Source organism: Aquarana catesbeiana, linkage group LG02, assembly GCF_042186555.1.
Source record: "Aquarana catesbeiana isolate 2022-GZ linkage group LG02, ASM4218655v1, whole genome shotgun sequence".
NCBI classification, from domain to species: Eukaryota; Metazoa; Chordata; class Amphibia; order Anura; family Ranidae; genus Aquarana; species Aquarana catesbeiana.
This window is the reverse complement of record NC_133325.1, coordinates 622741982-622760684: the sequence shown is the minus strand read 5'-3', so window position 1 is coordinate 622760684 and position 18703 is coordinate 622741982. Positions and strand designations below refer to the sequence as shown.

Below are 18703 nucleotides of genomic sequence, written 5' to 3'. Positions count from 1 at the left end.
TTGTGTCTTGCAGTGAAAATGGATATCTTGAACAATACCGACTTTATGGCAATCTTCATTGACATGTTCAGGGAGCTGCCTTGTCTGTGGGAGATCAACCACCCACATTATAAGAACCAAACAAAGAGGAAGGCAGCGCTGGATCAATTGTTGGAAATTGTGAAGCAGGTGATCCCCACGGCAGACATCACCTATTTGAAGATCCTAATTGGTAGCCTGAGGAGCACATATGTAAGGGAGTGCAAGAAAGTCCAGGATTCGCAGAGATCCGGAGCAGCAGATGACATCTATGTCCCCAGGATGTGGTACTATAACAGGCTGCATTTTCTGGCAGGTCAGACTGAACCCAGGTCATCACTCTCCAGTTTTCCTTCCACGCTTCCTTCCCCCCCAGCTGAGGCTTCTGACGCCCAACCTGGGCCTTCCAGGCAGCAACATGTGGAGGAGCCCAGCTTGAGCCAGGTATAGCATTCTTCTAAATATTTCTGCTTGTCCAATCAATGATGTTAACTAGATGTTAGTTTGGAGTAATAATTTAGGATTGTGATTGATGATGCAAAACATTAAACCATGTCCCTTTTTCATACACAGGGAAGTCTCAGCCAGGAGGTGGCTGGGCCGAGCAGGCTGCCTGATATGCAGGTCCCTCCCCTACACCTGCAAAGAGAAAGTGGCAGGAAGAGGAGTACCCTAGAGGAGGCTGCCATATGCCTCTTTTGGAAGGCTACAGAGGCCCTGGGAGCACCACACACTGTGGGGGAGGACTTTGCTGGCATAATAGCGTGTAAAATGCAGCAGATGGAGGAGGGCCAACAACTCATGTGTGAGTCCTTAATGTTGGAAGCTCTCAATAAGGGGTTGAGGGGCCAAATAACATCTGATACCCACATTTGTGACCTCACACATGGTCCTCCTCCTCCTCCTCCAGGTCCTACTCCTCCTCCTCCTCCTCTTCCTCTTCCTCCAGGTCCTACTAGTCCTCCTCCTCCTCCAGGTCATACTCCTCCTCCTGCCACATCTCCAACAGCAGAGCCACAGCCAGGAAGGAAGCATGGAAGGAAGACCAGAAAGTGATGACCCTGGATCCAGTCTGGTCTGGCAAAAGATGCAGCCTCTTGTGGTACCACAGCCTGGGGAAACAGATGTCATCTGCTGCTTTCCAGATCTCTGGGACTTCTGGACCAGACTGCACTCCCTTACATATGGACTCCTCAGGCCACCAATTTTGATGTTCAAGAATTGATGTCTGCCCTGGGGGTCCAAGGCTTCGCCAATTTCTGCTGTTTATCCAGCGTTGCCTCTCTCTTTGTTTGGTTCTGAGCCCTTAATAAAGGATGTTTGGTTTCAATTATACTTGCCTATGTGTGTTTTCCTTCAAAAAGGACAGTTTGTTTGTGAGGATTCAGGTACATTTCAAAAATACAATGTGAAATTAACAAGGGACACCAACACCAAACAATCTCCTTGAGATTAAATAATGCAAGATAATAATGGTGTTGTGGTAACTTGACACACAACACACACACAAAAATATTCTGGAGTAAAACTAAAAATAAAATAAAACAAAGATCAGCCTTGGAAAAAATACAAACCTAAAATAAAAAAAAAATCTGCCTTAAAAAAAATAAAATAAAAATATTTTTGTCAGATGTGACACATCAAAATATATTAAGGGAATCCCGATAAATAATAAAGAAAGAAGTTTGTGAGAAGTCTGTGTGAATATGAGCAACAAAACTACTTCATTCTTCTCACATTATAAAGAAGAAGAGAGTGCGCTGTATTAAACCATTTTTAACATTGCACCGTGACGAGTGTTGTATCCATTGCGAACGCTAAGTTTACCAGACCGAGCTGTTCCGTCTCGGAATTTCTTCTGAGCATGCGTGGCACTTTGTGCGTCGGAACAGGCCACACACGGTCGGAATTGACGCGATCGGATTTTGTTGTCGGAAAATTTTATAGCCTGCTCTCAAACTTTGTGTGTCGGAAAATCCGATGGAAAATGTCCGATGAAGCCCACACACGGTCGGAATGTCCGACAACACGCTCCGATCGGACATTTTCCATCTGAAAATCCGACCGTGTGTACGGGGCATAAGTCATTAACTTGTATGCTTTACTGCCCCCCAGCAAATATCCCTGGTCTTCCCCCTCAAGTATCCCCCCAAAAGTAACCATCAAATACTCACTTCTGCTTATCTCTTTGCTTACTTCTGTGTCCCCCAGCCACACCTAACCTCTACAACCCTCATCCACAGCTCACCTCTTCTTTCCCATGTCCACAGCTCCACTCTGCACTCCCATCCATAGTATCTTTGCTCCCCTTCTGCACACCCATCTAAAGCTTACCCCAATCCACAACTCTCACCTTTGCCACCTCTCATGTTTCACCTCTGCACCTCCAGCTTCCCCTATAGCTCTCACCTCTGCACAGCCTGCTCCATTCTCCACAGCTCTCATTTTGCACAACCTGCCTTCTGCCCTCTGAAGCTCTTACCTCTGTACAAAGCTCCCTCCTTCCCAGTTCTTCTCCCTGGACAAAATTCCACCCCCTCCACTTTCCCAGCTCCCGCTCTGCACAAATCCCCCCCACTCTCCTCTCTGAACAAATCCCCCAACCATTTTCCCAGGCCTCCTCTCAACACAACCCCCCCACTTTCCCAGCCCTCCTCTTTGCACAAATCCCCCCCCCCCACTTTCCCAGCCCTCCTCTCTGCACAAATCACCTCCATTTTCCCAGCCCTTCTCTCTGCACAAATCACCCCCACTTCCCCAGACCTTCTGTCTGCACAAATCCCCCCACTTTCCCAGCCCTTTTCTCTGCACAAATCCCCCCCACTTTCCCAGCCCTTCTCTCTGCACAAATCCCCCCCCCACTTTTCCAGCCCTTCTCTCTGCACAAATCCCCCCCACTTTCCAGCCCTTCTCTCCACACAAATCACCCCCACTTTCCCAGCCCTTCTCTGTGCACAAATCACCCCCACTTTCCCAGCCCTTCTCTCTGCACAAATCACCACCACTTTCCCAACCCTCCTCTCTGCACAAATCACCCCCACTTTCCCAGCCCTTCTCTCTGCACAAATCACCCCCACTTTCCCAGCCCTTCGCTCTGCACAAATCACCCCCACTTTCCCAGCCCTTCTCTCTGCACAAATCACCCCCACTTTCCCAGCCCTCCTCTCTGCACAAATCACCACCACTTTTCCAACCCTCCTCTCTGCAGAAATCATCCCCACTTCTGCACTGTGCTTGATTGGCCAGCAAACTCGCCTGACCTAAACCCCAAAGAGAATCTGTTGGGTATTGTCAAGAGGTAGATGAGGGACACCAGACCCAACAATGCAGATGAGCTGAAGGCTGCTATCAAAGCAACCTGGGCTTCCATAACACCTCGGTAGTGCCACAGGCTGATCACCTCCATGCCAAGCCACATTGATGCAGTCATTCCTGCAAAAGGATCCCCAACCAATTATTGGTATAGTGCATACTATACCGTACCAGACTTACTTTTCAGTAAGCCAACATTTCTGTGTTAAAAATCTCTTTTTTTTTATTGGTCTTATGTAATATTCTAATTTTCTGAGATATTGAATTTTGGGTTTTCACTAGCTGTAAGCCATATTCATCACAATTTAAAAAAAGAAATGCTTGATCCTCCCGGGCTGAAGAAAACTTCTGGACTCCCACATCTCATTCCCGCCTTATGAATACCTGATGGGTAACCTCAAGTACCAAATGTCTATATTTTTTGTTGCTTGAACTTGAAACCCCCATTCCCAGCCTTCCTGGCTGTCTTCCGTTCTGCTGTGAACACTTTAAATTTTAGAATAATGGCTTCTTCTTTTCTCTTTGTTTTTAACTGGTTAAATTGTTTTTATTTTTTGTTCTATTTGCTTCGATCTATATCCCTTACCAGTTTAACTATAGATCACTCGCTAAAACAGGATGCTGAGCTAATGGATAATTGAGTTATTTTTTATTTCTTATTTTTTCATCTTTCTTGTCTGATCCATATGACTGACAGTAGTCTACATAGCTAGCGACCCCTATTCCCTCCCTTTTTCCCCTCCCTCCCCCCCCCTTCCTTTCTCCCCTCTCCCCTCCCCTCCCCTATCCTACCTCACCCTATCCCTTTCCTTGCCCTACCTTTCCCCCCCATCCCACTATGGAAACTTGCTACATTTACCTGCTAGCACTCCTAATGTCTCACTGTTGTTTATTGTTTAGCTTTTGCTTAACTGTAATTAATATGGTTTACCTACAAATGTTATTTGCAGACAATGGGTGCTGCGGGCAGCAGTCACTGCGCCTCCCCTCTGTGCACTCTCACCTTCGGACTAGCTCAGCTGTCCCTGGTGTCTGAGTGTGACTTGTCGGGCACGTGAGGAGGTGTTCCTTTGCTTAGGTTCATCCCCCTTGCTGCCTTACTGATCGTCCAGTGGGCATTCCCTTACTCATGCCCACTCTCTTTCCCTCTTCTTGCTCTCTCTCTTTTATTTCTTTCTCACTCTTAGGCCGTCTGTTCCCTACGGGATATGGGTTCTTCTTATATAGATCTCCGACCAAATCCTTATGGCCCCCCTAAATATTTTGTCCTTAAATGTCAAGGGCCTAAATTCACCCCACAAACGTGTTAAGGCCTTTAAATCCTTTGCTACTCTCAAAGCGCCAATTGTGGCACTCCAAGAAACCCACTTCGCTGCACGATTGGTCCCGCACTCTTTCATCCCCCGCTATCCACAAGTATATATGGCAAATGCCAGAACTGAACACAAAGGGGTTCTCATAGCATTCCACGCTTCCGTCCCCTTTGTGCCTCTGGTTGAGATCAATGCCGCTACCTCCTCCTGGTTGGGCTTTTACAGCATGTTGAAACTACAGTTGTTTCGTACTATGCCCCGAATGTTAATCTCAACTCTTCTTTCTCATTTGCTACAAGTGATTCAAACTCACTGTAAAGGCACCCTCATCCTCTGTGGAGACTCAAATCAAATTCTCCAACCCAACCTTGATAGATCTCCTTACTCTTCTGACACATATATACCCTCTCTAGCGTTTAGACGCCTGGTGCAGGATGCAGCTCTCTTGGATACCTGGAGAGAGTGTAATCCTCTTCATCGCCATTACACATTTTATTCCAATCCCCATAAGTCTTTCACAAGAATCAACCATATATTTATTTCAATAGCATCTGCCCCTACCTTGTTACATTCCACAATCCAACCAATTCCCTGGTCAGACCATTGTGCAGTGATTACTTCATTGGCCTCCTTAATTCCACAGTCTACAGATCACACTTGGTGCCTGAATGAAGCTTACATGACTAATAAATCTTACTGCTTTGATATACAACTAGAGTATTTACTGCACAATGCTACTCCAAATAGCTCCACAATACTATTGTGGGAAGCCCACAAACCAGTTATTAGGGGTACTTGTATCCGTGTCTCCTCCCAACTCAATACAGATAAAAAATTCAAGCTGAAACATGTAGAAGATACATACTACTACCACCACCTCCGGTTTCAATCTCACCCCACACCAACCAATAAATCCCTGCTAGAGAAGGCCAAACTTGAACTGGACTTACTCTTAGCAGAAGTGGCTGAAAAATCCATCCACAGAGCCCGGCATACTATGTACCTAAAAGCTAACAAAGCAGAGTACATTCTTGGCTCTACGTCTCAGTCAATCTGATCAGATACGTAGACCAATTCGTCTCAAAATCTCTAAGGATATTTATACTAACGACCCAGTTAAGGTACACGTACTACACGCCTAGTTCCATAAACGCCTATCACATTCATATGAGTCCGAGACAGATGTTGATCCTTCTTTACTCGACACTTTCTTTAATGACATAACTCTCCCTACACTCTCGATGGAAAACCGAGACGCATTAGAAAGCCCTATATCGCTCGAAAAAGTGCTACGTGCTATAAAATTCCTTAAACCCCATAAACATCCCGGCCCCAAAGGTCTGTCTGCCACTTATTATAAAAAAAATTTCTGATTGTCTAGCCCCCCTTTTAGTTAATGCCTTCAACTCCCTTCTAAAGCAGCGTTCCTTTGGTGGGGAAACGCTCACCGCTATAATCTCCATGATTCCCAAGCCTAACTCTGATCATACCTCCTGGGTTAATTATAGGCCTATATCCTTACTGAACCTAGATATCAAGCTCTTGGCCAAGGTTCTCACATTGCGACTCAACAACATAATTTGTACCCTTATTCAAAAGGACCAAGAAGGTTCTCCGTCGACAGGCCAGTGATAATATCAGGCGTGTAGTCCTTCTGCAACATTAAGCTCGCAAAAGACAAATCCCCCTACACCTCTTGTCCCTCAATATTAAAAAGGCCTTTGATACCGTGTCCTGGTCTTACCTTCATTACACCTTACGGAAATGGGGATTTGGCCCCCATTTCCTTCATTGGGTCATGGCCCTTATGATAATCCTCAAGCTAATTTTTGCCCTCGTTTTAGAACTGCTGGCCCTAGCAATTTGAACGGATCTGAATATTAAAGGTATTGAAGTTGCCTCCTATCACCACAAATTATGCCTATTTGCCGACGATGCCCTGATGTTTGTTACCTCACCCCGTATTACATTACCTAACCTAATACTTATTTTAGATCGCTTTGCCACTATATCAGGTCTTGAAGTCAACCAATCGAAGTCCATAGCGCTCAATATTTCCCTACAGCTGACTGAGGTCTCCCATTTACAGGAAACATTCTCCTTTTAGATGGGCAACATCACATCTCCCCTACCTCGGTGTCAAACTCACTGGCGACCCAGCCCTTTTATATCACACTAATTATATCCCTATGCTGGCCCATCTGTCAGCCCTTATGGCAGCTTGGCAACCCCTTTATGTTTCTTGGCTGGGTCGTATAACTGCAATTAAGATGTCCCTGTTACCTAAGATACTCTATCTCTTTTGGGTCTTCCCCATAGTGGTGCCCTCCTATTTTTTTTGTATAATCCAGAGCTGTATATATAAATACATATGGGGACCCAATTCACCTACAGTATCTTCCTCTATACTAATGCGCCACAGATTACACGGTGGACTGGGTGTCCCTTGTTTTTCCAAATATTATCAGGTGGCCCAACTGGCCCAGATTGCCCTTTATCACGCTACTGTGGAGGTCCCGCTGTGAGTAAGCCTTGAGGCAGTGGACCTTGACCCTCTTTTGGTTGATAATTTGCTTTGGCTACAACACCCAGAACGTAAATCCCTACATAACCCGGTGACAGCACACTCCCTGCAGCTATGGGATAAGCTCAAGGGTCCCTTTAAACTACACTCCCCACACTATCCTCTACTATCCTTCTTAGGCCATCCGCTGTCCTTGCCAGCTCACATAGACCCTGATGCTTTTACAATTTGGAAGCGTCTTGGTTTAACTAGGCTAATCAATCTGGTCACTTCCTCTTACCTGAAAACCTTTTCGAGCCTGCAGGAGCAATTTCAAATCCCAAACAAGAAAATCTTCCGTTACCTACAAATATCCCACTTTTTTGCTTCTTACCTGCACGCTTCTACATCACTGACTAATATGACAATGTACGAAGGTATCTGCAACTCTGATCCCCATGCCCCAGGTATCATTTTTAAATTGTACACCCACCTCACGACTACATCCTCCCATCTCCCCTCCTATACTACCCGTTGGATCAATGATTTGAACGTCTCTAGAGAACAGGAAGATTGGGATAACATTTGGGCTATGACTAATTCCTCATCCCAAAACATAATCGCTGTTGAGACCAACTACACAACTACAAAGTGCTTTTGCACTGGTATATGGTCCCAGCAAGAATTGCCAAATACCTTCTGACCTACCCTCCCATGTGCTTCCGAGGTTGCGGAGAGCGGGGTACATATGTACATATCTGGTGGACGTGTCTGGTCGTGCAGCGATTTTGGGTCGAAATCTTTAAAATATTGTCCACTCTATTGAAGAGGCCGGCAACCCCTGATCCAGCTTTTGCCTTGCTGAACCACTGCCCACCCGACCTTACAAAGGCCCAATCGAAACTAGCAATATACATCATTACAGCTTCTAAACAGACAATCACGAGGGCCTGGAAATCCCCATCACTCTGTTCACTAGAGACTAAAAATAGGGTTACCCAGGCCATGATTCATAGTAAGACCGAAGCGACCCTCCTGGATAGGATCCCACGACATCTGAAAATATGGCAACCATGGGTGGATCATTTCCTCCCTCCACAATTTGACCCCAAGCTCCTGGAACCCTAAGATGACGAGCCTAATCTCTCACTTTAGTTGGTCCCTTGTTCCGTAGCGGAACAGACGCCTCTCTCCCCCTCCCCCTTTGCTATTTTCCCTATACTCTTCTTTCACTCTTTCTATTCTCTCTTTTTTTTTTCTCTCTTTTCCACCAAGATGTCTCTCATCTCTTTCCTTTGATGTTATCTAAGGATATGTGGTCGGGGCCTCCTAGGGTATTCCTCTGAGACCCCTTCCGTGATCTTTACTCTTCTTTGTAAATACTTGTGCCATAACTGCCTGTGCCATGCGCATCAGATGGGAGTTTATTCTCTCCTACGTTTCCTTTATCAATGTTGTAATGTTATCATCTGGTTAACATGTATGAAGACACCGGCTCATTGTTCTATGTTGTCATTGTCTCTCATGCTATGTTTGTTATTACCTATCTACCTAAAATAAATAAAATATTGAACAAGAAAAAAGAAATGCTTGAAATATATCACTCTGTGTGTAACACATCTATATAAAATATTTGAGTTTCACATTTGAATTGAATCACTGAAATAAATTAACTTTTTGATGATAGTCACATTTTTTGAGATGCACCTGTATCTACAATCATTATTTAGGGGAAATTGTATAAATTATTTTATTTACAACTAAAAAGTCAGACATCAAAATAAATGCACCAACAGAAAGACACAACCATTTATGCACTTCTATTCAAATGAAAGATTTGAATTTACAATATTAAACTATTATTACTTAAAAAAGAAGTGGCTCTATCGTCTGGGCCGCTGGGGAAGATGACGAAGGGAACATCGTCATTCGGAAAGCGCCGCAATAAGACGCACACTTTGTGCCGTCGCTGTGGCTCTAAAGCCTTCCATTTACAGAAGTCTACCTGTGGCAAGTGTGCCTACCCAGCTAAACGGAAGAGAAAGTACAACTGGAGTGCCAAGGCCAAGAGACGTAACACCACCGGAACCGGCCGCATGAGACATCTGAAGGTTGTGTACCGCAGGTTCAGGAATGGATTCCGTGAAGGTACAACTCCTAAACCCAAGAGAGCCGCAGTTGCAGCTTCCAGCTCCTCTTAAGAACTAATATTTGTACAAAAAAAATAAAGTGGTTAAAAGTAAAAAAAAAAAAAAAGAAGTGTTTTTTTGTCTTATGTTTTTTTTTTTTTTGGGGGGGGGGGGTTTGGCTCCTGACTCCATGCTGCTTGCCTTAACCGGAGTAATAGGGGAACAAAGGAAATGTAAGTATATGCTGCTGGTTATGGGGGATTAAGACCCCTTTCACACTGAGGCAGTTTTCTGGTGTTTTAGCTCTAGAAATAGCGCCTGTAAAATGCCTGAAAACTGCCTCCTATTCAATGCAATGAGTGCTTTCACATCCAGGCGTTAGAAAAAGTCCTGCAAGAAGAATTTTTGGGGCGGTTTGGGCTCGCTGTATACAATGAAAAGCATTTCAGAAGCGCCGCAACATGGGAGTTTTTAACCCTTTTTTTTGGGTTAAAAGTGCTGCGCTAGCGGCTGAAAAGTGACGCAAAAGCGACGCTTAAACAGCAGTAAAGCATTGCTAAAATGACCGACACTTTACCGTGATTGCATGGGCGGCCCCAGTGTGAAAGGGGTCTAATGCAAACCTGTTGCTGTGCCATGAATGGGCAAAACACATATTTTCTTGAATTCCTGCTGGCAAAGTAGGGAGCAGCTCTCTGATGTTAACATAGCAATTTTATGTACAGGTGCATCTCATAAAATTAGAATATCATCAAAAAGGTTATTTACCTCAGTAATTCAATTTGAAAAGTGAAACTCGTATATTATATATAGATGTGTTACACACAGAGTGATATATTTCTTGCATTTTTTTTTTTTTTTACAGCTAGTGAAAACTCAAAATTCAGTATCTCAGAAAATTTGAATATTACATAAGACCAATAAAAAAAAGGATTTTTAATACAGAAATGTTGACTTACTGAAAAGTATGTCCATGTACGGTATAGTAGGCACTATACCAATACTTGGTTGGGGCTCCTTTTGAATGAATTACTGCATCAATGCAGCGTGGCAGCCTATGGCAATGCTGAGGTGTTATGGAAGCCCAGGTTTGTTTGATAGCGGCCTTCAGCTTGTCTGCATTGTTGGGTCTGGTGTCTCTTGTCTTCCTCTTGACAATATCGCACAGATTCTCTATGGGGTTTAGGTCAGGCGATTTTTCTGGCCAATCAAGCACAGTGATACCATAAACATTAAACTAGGTATTGGTACTTTTGGCAGTGTGGGGAGGGATCCAAGTCCTGCCTGAAAATGAAATCAGCATCTCCATAAAGCTGGTCAGCAGAGGGAAGCTTGAAGAACTCTAGAAATTCCTGGTAGAGGTCTGCACTGATTTTGGACTTGATAAAACACACCACACATGGCTCCCCACATCACCACAGACTGTGAAAAATTTTGCATTTCATTTGAAAATCAAGGTCCCAGAGTCTGAATGGAGAGACACAGAATCCAAGTTGCATGAGGTCCAGTGTGAAGTTTCCATAGTCAGTGATGATTTGGGGAGCCATGTCATCTGCTGGTGTTGGTCCACTGTGTTTTATCAAGTCCAAAGTCAGCACAACCCTCTACCAGGAAATTCTAGAGCACGTCATGCTTCTCTCTGCTGGCCAGCTTTATGGAGATGCCGATTTCATTTTCCAGCAGGACATGGCATCTGCCCACACTGCCAAAAGTACCAATACCTGGTTTAATGATCATTGTATCACTGAGCTTGATCGGCCAGCAAACTCCCCTGACCTAAACCCCAAAGAGAATCTGTTGGGTATTGTCAAGAGGAAAATGAGGGACACCAGACCCAACAATGCAGATGCGTTGAAGGCTCCTATCAAAGCAACCTGGGCTTCCATAACACCTCAGTAGTGCCACAGGCTGATCACCTCCATGCCACGCCACATTGATGCAGTCATTCCTGCAAAAGGAGCCCCAACCAAGTATTGGTATAGTGCATACTCTACCGTACATAGACTTACTTTTCAGTAAGCCAACATTTCTGTGTTAAAAATCTTTTTTTTATTGGTCTTATGTAATATTTTAATTTTCTGAGATATTGAATTTTGGGTTTTCACTAGCTGCAAGCCATAATCATCACAATTTAAAAAAAGAAATGCTTGAAATATATCAATCTGTGTGTAACACATCTATATAAAATATTTGAGTTTCACTTTTGAATTGAATCACTGAAATAAATGAACTTTTTGATGATATTCACATTTTTTGAGATGGACCTGTATGTACAATCATTATTTAGGGGAAATTGTACTAATTATTTTGTTTACAACTAAAAAGTCAGACATCAAAATAAATGCACCAACAGAAAGATACAACCATTTATGCACTTCTATTCAAATGGAAGATATGAATTTATTAAACTATTATTACTTAATAAAGATTTTGTAGTGCACACCAATGGGGCATAGTCCCACATTATGACACTATACTAATAAACAAATTAACTTTTATCTTATTTTATCTCTAGCCTTCACATTGAAAAGAAAATTATGGTGCACTTTGTGACATCTGTCTAAAATAAAATTTTGATACGACTAACCCTTTTTTGCACACTGCTCCATAGATTGTAAGCTTTTATGAGCCTTGTCCTCATAACCCTCTTGTATTTTATTGTATTGTAATTGTATTGTCTCCCTTAGATTGTACAGTGAGGAACAAACTGTTAGCACTATAAAAATCCTGTATAATAATAATATACTATAAAAATATATCATTCTTGAATTTATTGTATAGATTTATAAATGCTTCTACTAGTGACCTTGTGTTTATTTACTAAAGTAGCAGGAGTTGCAGGCACAGAAGGCTAATTAAAGATGAATGGACAATTGAAAGAAAAATTTTGTATATTAGGTAATTTGATTAGCAGTACTACATATCAGTTTACGTCTACAGTAACCCTGTTTTCAGCATTTAAACAGCCCAGGGGAATTGCGAATATGCGAATATGATACATTTATACATGCACAGAAACAGAAAAATAAACCGTCCAAAATTATATCTGATCGTAATGTATCCCTAAAGGTTAATAAATCAGAATACCCTCTCAGGTACTTACCTCTCAAAGACAGTGGCAGCCTTTTTCGGTGTTAATATTCTTAGGCCCTAAACACTTCTCAGGTGCAGGTTGCATTTGCATATACTCTGCATAGACTATATAATAAATCAGTACACCAACACTACAGACTCTAGGAGTAAAGCCCCATTCGGGGTCCATAGGGAGGTACTGCCCAGGAACAGCTAGCTTCGTAAAAATAATTTGGGCCAGAGAATGTAAACACATGAGGATACATAGAAAGGCATCTTGAGATTTCATGTCTGCATAGATGTCAGCTATGCAGACACAACATTTTGCCACTTACTGACCTGCAGCCATCTAAGATGTGTGATGGAAAATTCCCCATGAAGCTGTGTACAGATAAGGGTACATAGTTTAGCCTAGATTAGAAGTGAAAAAGAAGGCTGTCACCAGCAGAAATAATGAAGCGGGAGGGTGCAGGGGCTAAATGAATATAATACTATATTTATAGATAATACATCATGAAAATTGTTAGCAATTAGTATAAAAAGAGGCAAAAGGGAGTGAATGACAATGTACAATAAATTTAAAGGTATGCTTTAATTTAGTATCAGCAAGTAAAACAGTCGAATAACCTAACTATAACTTAACATAAAAAAATAAAAAAAAAGGAGTTTTAAAAAATGTCTATCTATCTATCTATCTATCTATCTATCTATCTATCTATCTATCTATCTATCTATCTATCTATCTATCTATCTATCTATCTATCTATCTATCTATCTATCTATCTACTTTCAATTGCATAAGTGGTAATTTCAATTTAGGACTCCACAGATGTTCAGGTTGGCCTGTAATGTATAGTAATGGAAGAAAATAGCCTGCTCTCTTATGGATGGATCATTTCTAGAAAACTTACTGGTGGAATATGATTGCATTTTTATGAGTTCTTCTGAGGATATAACACAGGGAAATTTACATTTGAAGGGGAAATCACTACAATGCAATATTAGCCTTCCTTATCCCATGGCTATCAATCCTCTAGGGACAATGATTACTAATCTGAGTATAAGCCTATATAGCAGTTGATTGCTGGCAACTGAGAACAATTGTTTGCTTTTTAATACAGAGGCTGGATTTCATCAAATGTTGCATATGCCAGTTGTATTTCATATGGCTTCTCACTTTATCTAGTGGTTTGAAATACTGTACATAGCCTCCTTTAACTTTTTTACCCCCTAAGGCTAAGGATACTCCTAGGTAAAACTGATTTAGATGATACTAGTTTTTCTACATCTAATACATTTTTTCTACATTATGTTGCGTAGCACTAAGGGGTTGATTTACTAGGAGAAAAGACGATTTACAAAATGAACATTCAGTAAACTTTAGTTGCATTCAGTTTAAACAGCAAATCATGTGCAAGGAATTTTTTTAGACTAAATAATAAATATGATAAAGAAATGAAGAACTGAAGCAAAGCAAACTTTCATCATGCAAAGCCAACATCCCCTACTCCTGATATGTCTACTATTGATTAATCAACTGGTATAGTATATCATTAGGGATGAGCCGAACACCCCCGGTTCGGTTCACACCAGAACTTGCGAACAGGCAAAAAATTTGGCAGAACACGCGTACACCGTTAAAGTCTATGGGACACGAACATGAAAAATCAAAAGTGCTCATTTTAAAGGCTTATATGCAAGTTATTATCATAAAAAGTGTTTGGGGACCTGCCCCAGGGGACATGTATCAATGCAAATTTTTTTTAAAAAAATGGCCGTTTTTACAGGAGCAGTGATTTTTTTAATGCTTAAAGAGAAAAAATAAAATGTCTATAGTATGCCTGCAAAGTGGCAAATTTTTCCCGTGCTTAGAACAGTACCACAGGAAAATGACATTTCTAAAGGAAAAATTGTCATTTAAAACTGATTGCGACCATAATGAATTGTCGGGTCTTGGCAATATAGATAAAACTCATAGAAAAAAAGAGCATGGGTTCCCCCCCAGTCCATTACCTGGCCCTTTGAGTCTGGTATGAATATAAAGGGGAACCCGAACCAAAATTAAAAAAAAAATTTGTGGGGGGTCCCACTAAAATCCATACCAGGCCCTTCGGGTCTGATATGGAATTAAGGGGAACCCTGTGCCAAATTTAAAAATATGGTGTAGGGGCCCCCCAAAATCCATACCAGACCCTTATCTGAGCACGCAACCTGGCAGGCCGCAGGAAAAGAGGGGGGGCGAGAGAGCGCCCCCCCTCCTGAACCATACCAGGCCACATGCCCTCAACATGGCCTCTGACCCCAAAGCACCTTGTCCCCATGTTGATGGGGACAAGGGCCTCATCCCCACAACCCTTGCCTGGTGGTTGTGGGGGTATGTGGGCGGGGGGCTTATCAGAATCTGGAAGCCCCCTTTAACAAGGGGACCCCCAGATCCCGGCCTCCCCCTATGTGAATTGGTAATGGAGTACATTGTACCCCTACCATTTCACAAAAAAATTCACGCTGCCTGACGGACCAAAAAAGAAAAAAAAAAGCCGCGACCATTCCGCCTCCATGGGAGGCTCCTGCCGACTGACACTTCTTCTCTGTGACAGTTCTTATATAGCTGAGGGCGAGGCCATCCTATGACGTAAAGAGGTGACCCCACACCTTCTGACACCATGGGGGGCTTCCCTGTGGCATCAGAGGGTGGCCCTGCCCTCAGCTATATAAGAACTGTCACAGAGAAGAAGCATCAGTCGGCGGGAGCCTCCCATGGAGGCGGAATGGTGGCGGCTTTTTTTTTCTGGTCCGTCAGGCGGAGTGAATTTACATCACGGGACACTTTTATTTTTTTATTTTTAAATAAAGGACTTGTCGCAAGCTGCCACTTGTCTTTTTTACCATTTTTTTACACTTTTTTGTGAACTGGTAGGGGTACCCCATTACCAATTCACATAGGGGGGAGGCTGGGATCTGGGGGTCCCCTTGTTCCGATAAGCGCCCCGTCCACATACCCCCACAACCACCGGGCAAGGATTGTGGAGATGAGGCCCTTGTCCCCATCAACATGGGGACAAGGTGCTTTGGGGTCAGACCCCAAAGCACTCACCCCATGTTGAGGGCATGTGGCCTGGTATGGTTCAGGATGGGGGGCGCTCTCTCGCCCCCCTCTTTTCCTGTGGCCTGCCAGGTTGCGTGCTCAGATAAGGGTTTGGTATGGATTTTGGGGGGACCCCTTTGCCATTTTTTTTTATTTTGGCACAGGGTTTCCTTTAAAATCTATACCAGACCTGAAGGGTCTGGTATGGATTGTGGAGGGACCCCACTCCATTTTTTTTTTAATTTGGTGCAGGGTCCCCTTTAATTTCCCTATCAAACCTCTTTTCCTGTGGCTTGCCAGGTTGCGTGCTTGGATAAGGGTCTGGTATGGATTTTGGGGGGACCCCACACAATTTTTTTTAAATTTTTGGTTCGGGCTCCCCTTAATATTCATACCAGGACCTGGTAATGGACTGGGGGGAACCCATGCTCATTTTTTCAATGAGTATCTATATTGCTGAGACCCGACAATTCATTACAGTCGCGATCAGTTTTAAATGACAATTTTTCCTAGAGAAATATCATTTTGCTAAGGTACTGTTCTAAACATGGGAAAAATACACCACTTTGCAGGCATACTATAGACACCCCCCCCAGGCACAATATTTAAAGGAATATTTCATTTTTATTGTTTCACTTTAAGCATTAAAAAAATCACTGCTCCCGAAAAAAAAACGTCCATTTAAAAAAAAAAATTTGCATTGATACATGTCCCCTGGGGCAGGACCCAGGTCCCCAAACATTTTTTATGACAATAACTTGCATATAGCCTTTAAAATGAGCACATTTGATTTTTCATGTGTCCCATAGACTTTAACGGTGTTCCGGCGGCTTTCGAATTTGCCGCGAACACCGCATCTTGTTCGCTGTTCGGTGAACAGGCGAACACCCAATGTTTGAGTCGAACTTACATTCAACTCGAACATCGGCTCATCCCTATATATCATATGGGATTCTGTGTATGTAAAAAAACTTGACAATTATGCTAATACATCTGTTGTGATCACCAAAAGTTATTCCAGGTCCAATTAAAATTTCTAGCTAGGAAGGAAAAGCTGCATTCTGTATTATAGTTCTCCGACTTGGGAGTAGGGATGGGCAAATGGTTTGGCTTGTGCATAAGTTGGCGCCGAACAATCGCTGTTCGGATGTTCGACGAACAGCCGAACAAATGGGTCATTCGACCGTTTGTTCAGCCATCCAAATCGACTACAATGCATTGCGGCGCTGAACAATGCATTACTAGCCCTGATTGGCTGAAGTAGTAAAAGCTTCAGCCAATCAGGGCACAGAGCACTGTCAGAGTCATGACTGGACACTGTCATCATCACTTTATCCAATCTTGGATCATTCCCGCCCACAGTATAAAAGTATTCTTTCAATGGCAGCCATTTTCAGTGTGATTTCGGCATGAAGAGAGATAGAACAGGGCTCTGTTCAGTGCTATTAGTTAGTGTGCTACAATGTACTATGTTGCTTCAATTGTCAGTGTGGAATATTAGTTTAGTGTCAGCCTAGGGATAGTGTGAGTGTAGTGAGGAGGACCATCATTCAGATTTGCATAGTGTTCAGCCAGAGTAGGGACAGCTCAGATAATTTCAATGTAGTGTAGTGAGACCATGTCAGTAATCTTTACATTAGTGTATAGCTAGAGTAGGGACAGTTCAGATAGCGTCAGTGTAGTGACGGTTGAACACCGTCTATTTGATTGCGTTACTGCCAGTTTAATGCCATATAGTTCTGTGTACGTTACTGCCAGTTTAACGCCATATAGTTCTGTAGGTGTTACTGCCAGTTTAACACCATATAGTTCAGCGTGCGTTACTGCCAGTTTAACACCATATAGTTCTGTGTACGTTACTGCCAGTTTAATGCCATATAGTTCTGTGGGTGTTACTGCCAGTTTAACACCATATAGTTCAGCGTGTGTTACTGATAGTTTAACGCCATATAGTTTTATGCATTACTGCCAGTTTAATGCCATTTACTTTAATGTGTGTTACTTCCAGTTTAACGTCATATAGTTCTGTTCGTCACTGTATGTTTGGCATATTATATTGCAGTATATTATAGTGTATGCTTGGAGTGTTGCTATGTAGTGTGAGTACTCAAATTAAGCACACCAAGCACCTCTTTACATTGATTAAAGTGCATCTACATACAGATTTCAACTTCTTCTTTACATTTGCATATAAGCACTGCCCCCTCCCTCCCAATAATATCTGGGAGGACAACAAGGAGAGGCAGACTTTCCCTTGGCACTGTGGGGGAGCCAGCAACAAATGTGACCACAGGTAAAGGTGGACGTTATGGTCAGTCCTCAGGTAGAGCATCATTTCCTCTGTTTAGTGAGTTTGCCCGTGCTATCCAGCCACACCATGCAGAGGAGGTGGTGAACTGGCTTACTAAACCTTCCTCATCCTCCTCATTCTCTGTCACACAAGCAGAGAAAAGTGTGCAGTCCCCTGCAGTTGCCAGAGTGGATAAACCTGCCTCCTTGTCCACATCTATTCCTGTCATAGCCTCAACATCAGCCATTGAGGAGTCAGTTGAGTTATTTGAATACAGCATCAGCCACTTGCCCCTTGATGATGCCCAGCCATTACTGGATTCAGATGTGGGTTCTGAGGTTGAGGATGACAGGAACATGAGCCTAGAGAGAGGGAGGAACACTGGTAGACAAATTGGCATTCATGTTCCCCAAGCCGCAGCGTATTGCCAAGTTGTCTCCAGTGGTAATGATGAAGATGGAGGAGATGGAGATGATGATGATGAGGTCACTGATGCGATTTGGATGCCAGATAGAGCAGAAGAGGAAACTGAAGGTGAGGCGGCACAACCCCAAGAGGGCCGACATCAAGAAAGAGTAGAGAGCAGCCATCCTATTCCATCACATTCTGCAGCTGTTATCTCCCAGCCAACTCACCAAAGTTCAGCTGTCTGGGCCTTTTTCAGCACATCTGCAGCAGATTGCACTGTTGCTATCTGCAAACTGTTTCTCAGGCACATCAAACGTGGCAAAAACAGCAACCATTTGGGTACGACATGCTTAACAAGGCATTTAACGTCAAACCACTCAGCCCAAGAGCACCTAAAAGCCACACAAAAGGGGCACAAATCTGTTCCTCCTCCTCCTTACCCACTTCAGTCTGCCCTGCTCTACTGATTCGTTACCTCTCAGCAGCCTCCACTGACAGGGATGATGGTATAGCACAGGGTGTCCCAGGTCCTAGCAGCACATCTGCCAGCAGCACACCACTAGCTGTAGACTG

At 43.2% G+C, this 18703-nt stretch overlaps 1 protein-coding gene across 1 annotated transcript; it reads left to right on the top strand.

Moving 5' to 3' along the window:
- Positions 1-9019: 9019 nt before the first annotated feature.
- LOC141130044 (large ribosomal subunit protein eL37) lies at positions 9020-9375 on the top strand. The gene has a single exon (XM_073618024.1). The coding sequence runs from the start codon at positions 9054-9056 to the stop codon at positions 9345-9347; it is 294 nt and encodes a 97-aa protein (XP_073474125.1). The 5' UTR covers positions 9020-9053; the 3' UTR covers positions 9348-9375.
- Positions 9376-18703: the final 9328 nt, after the last annotated feature.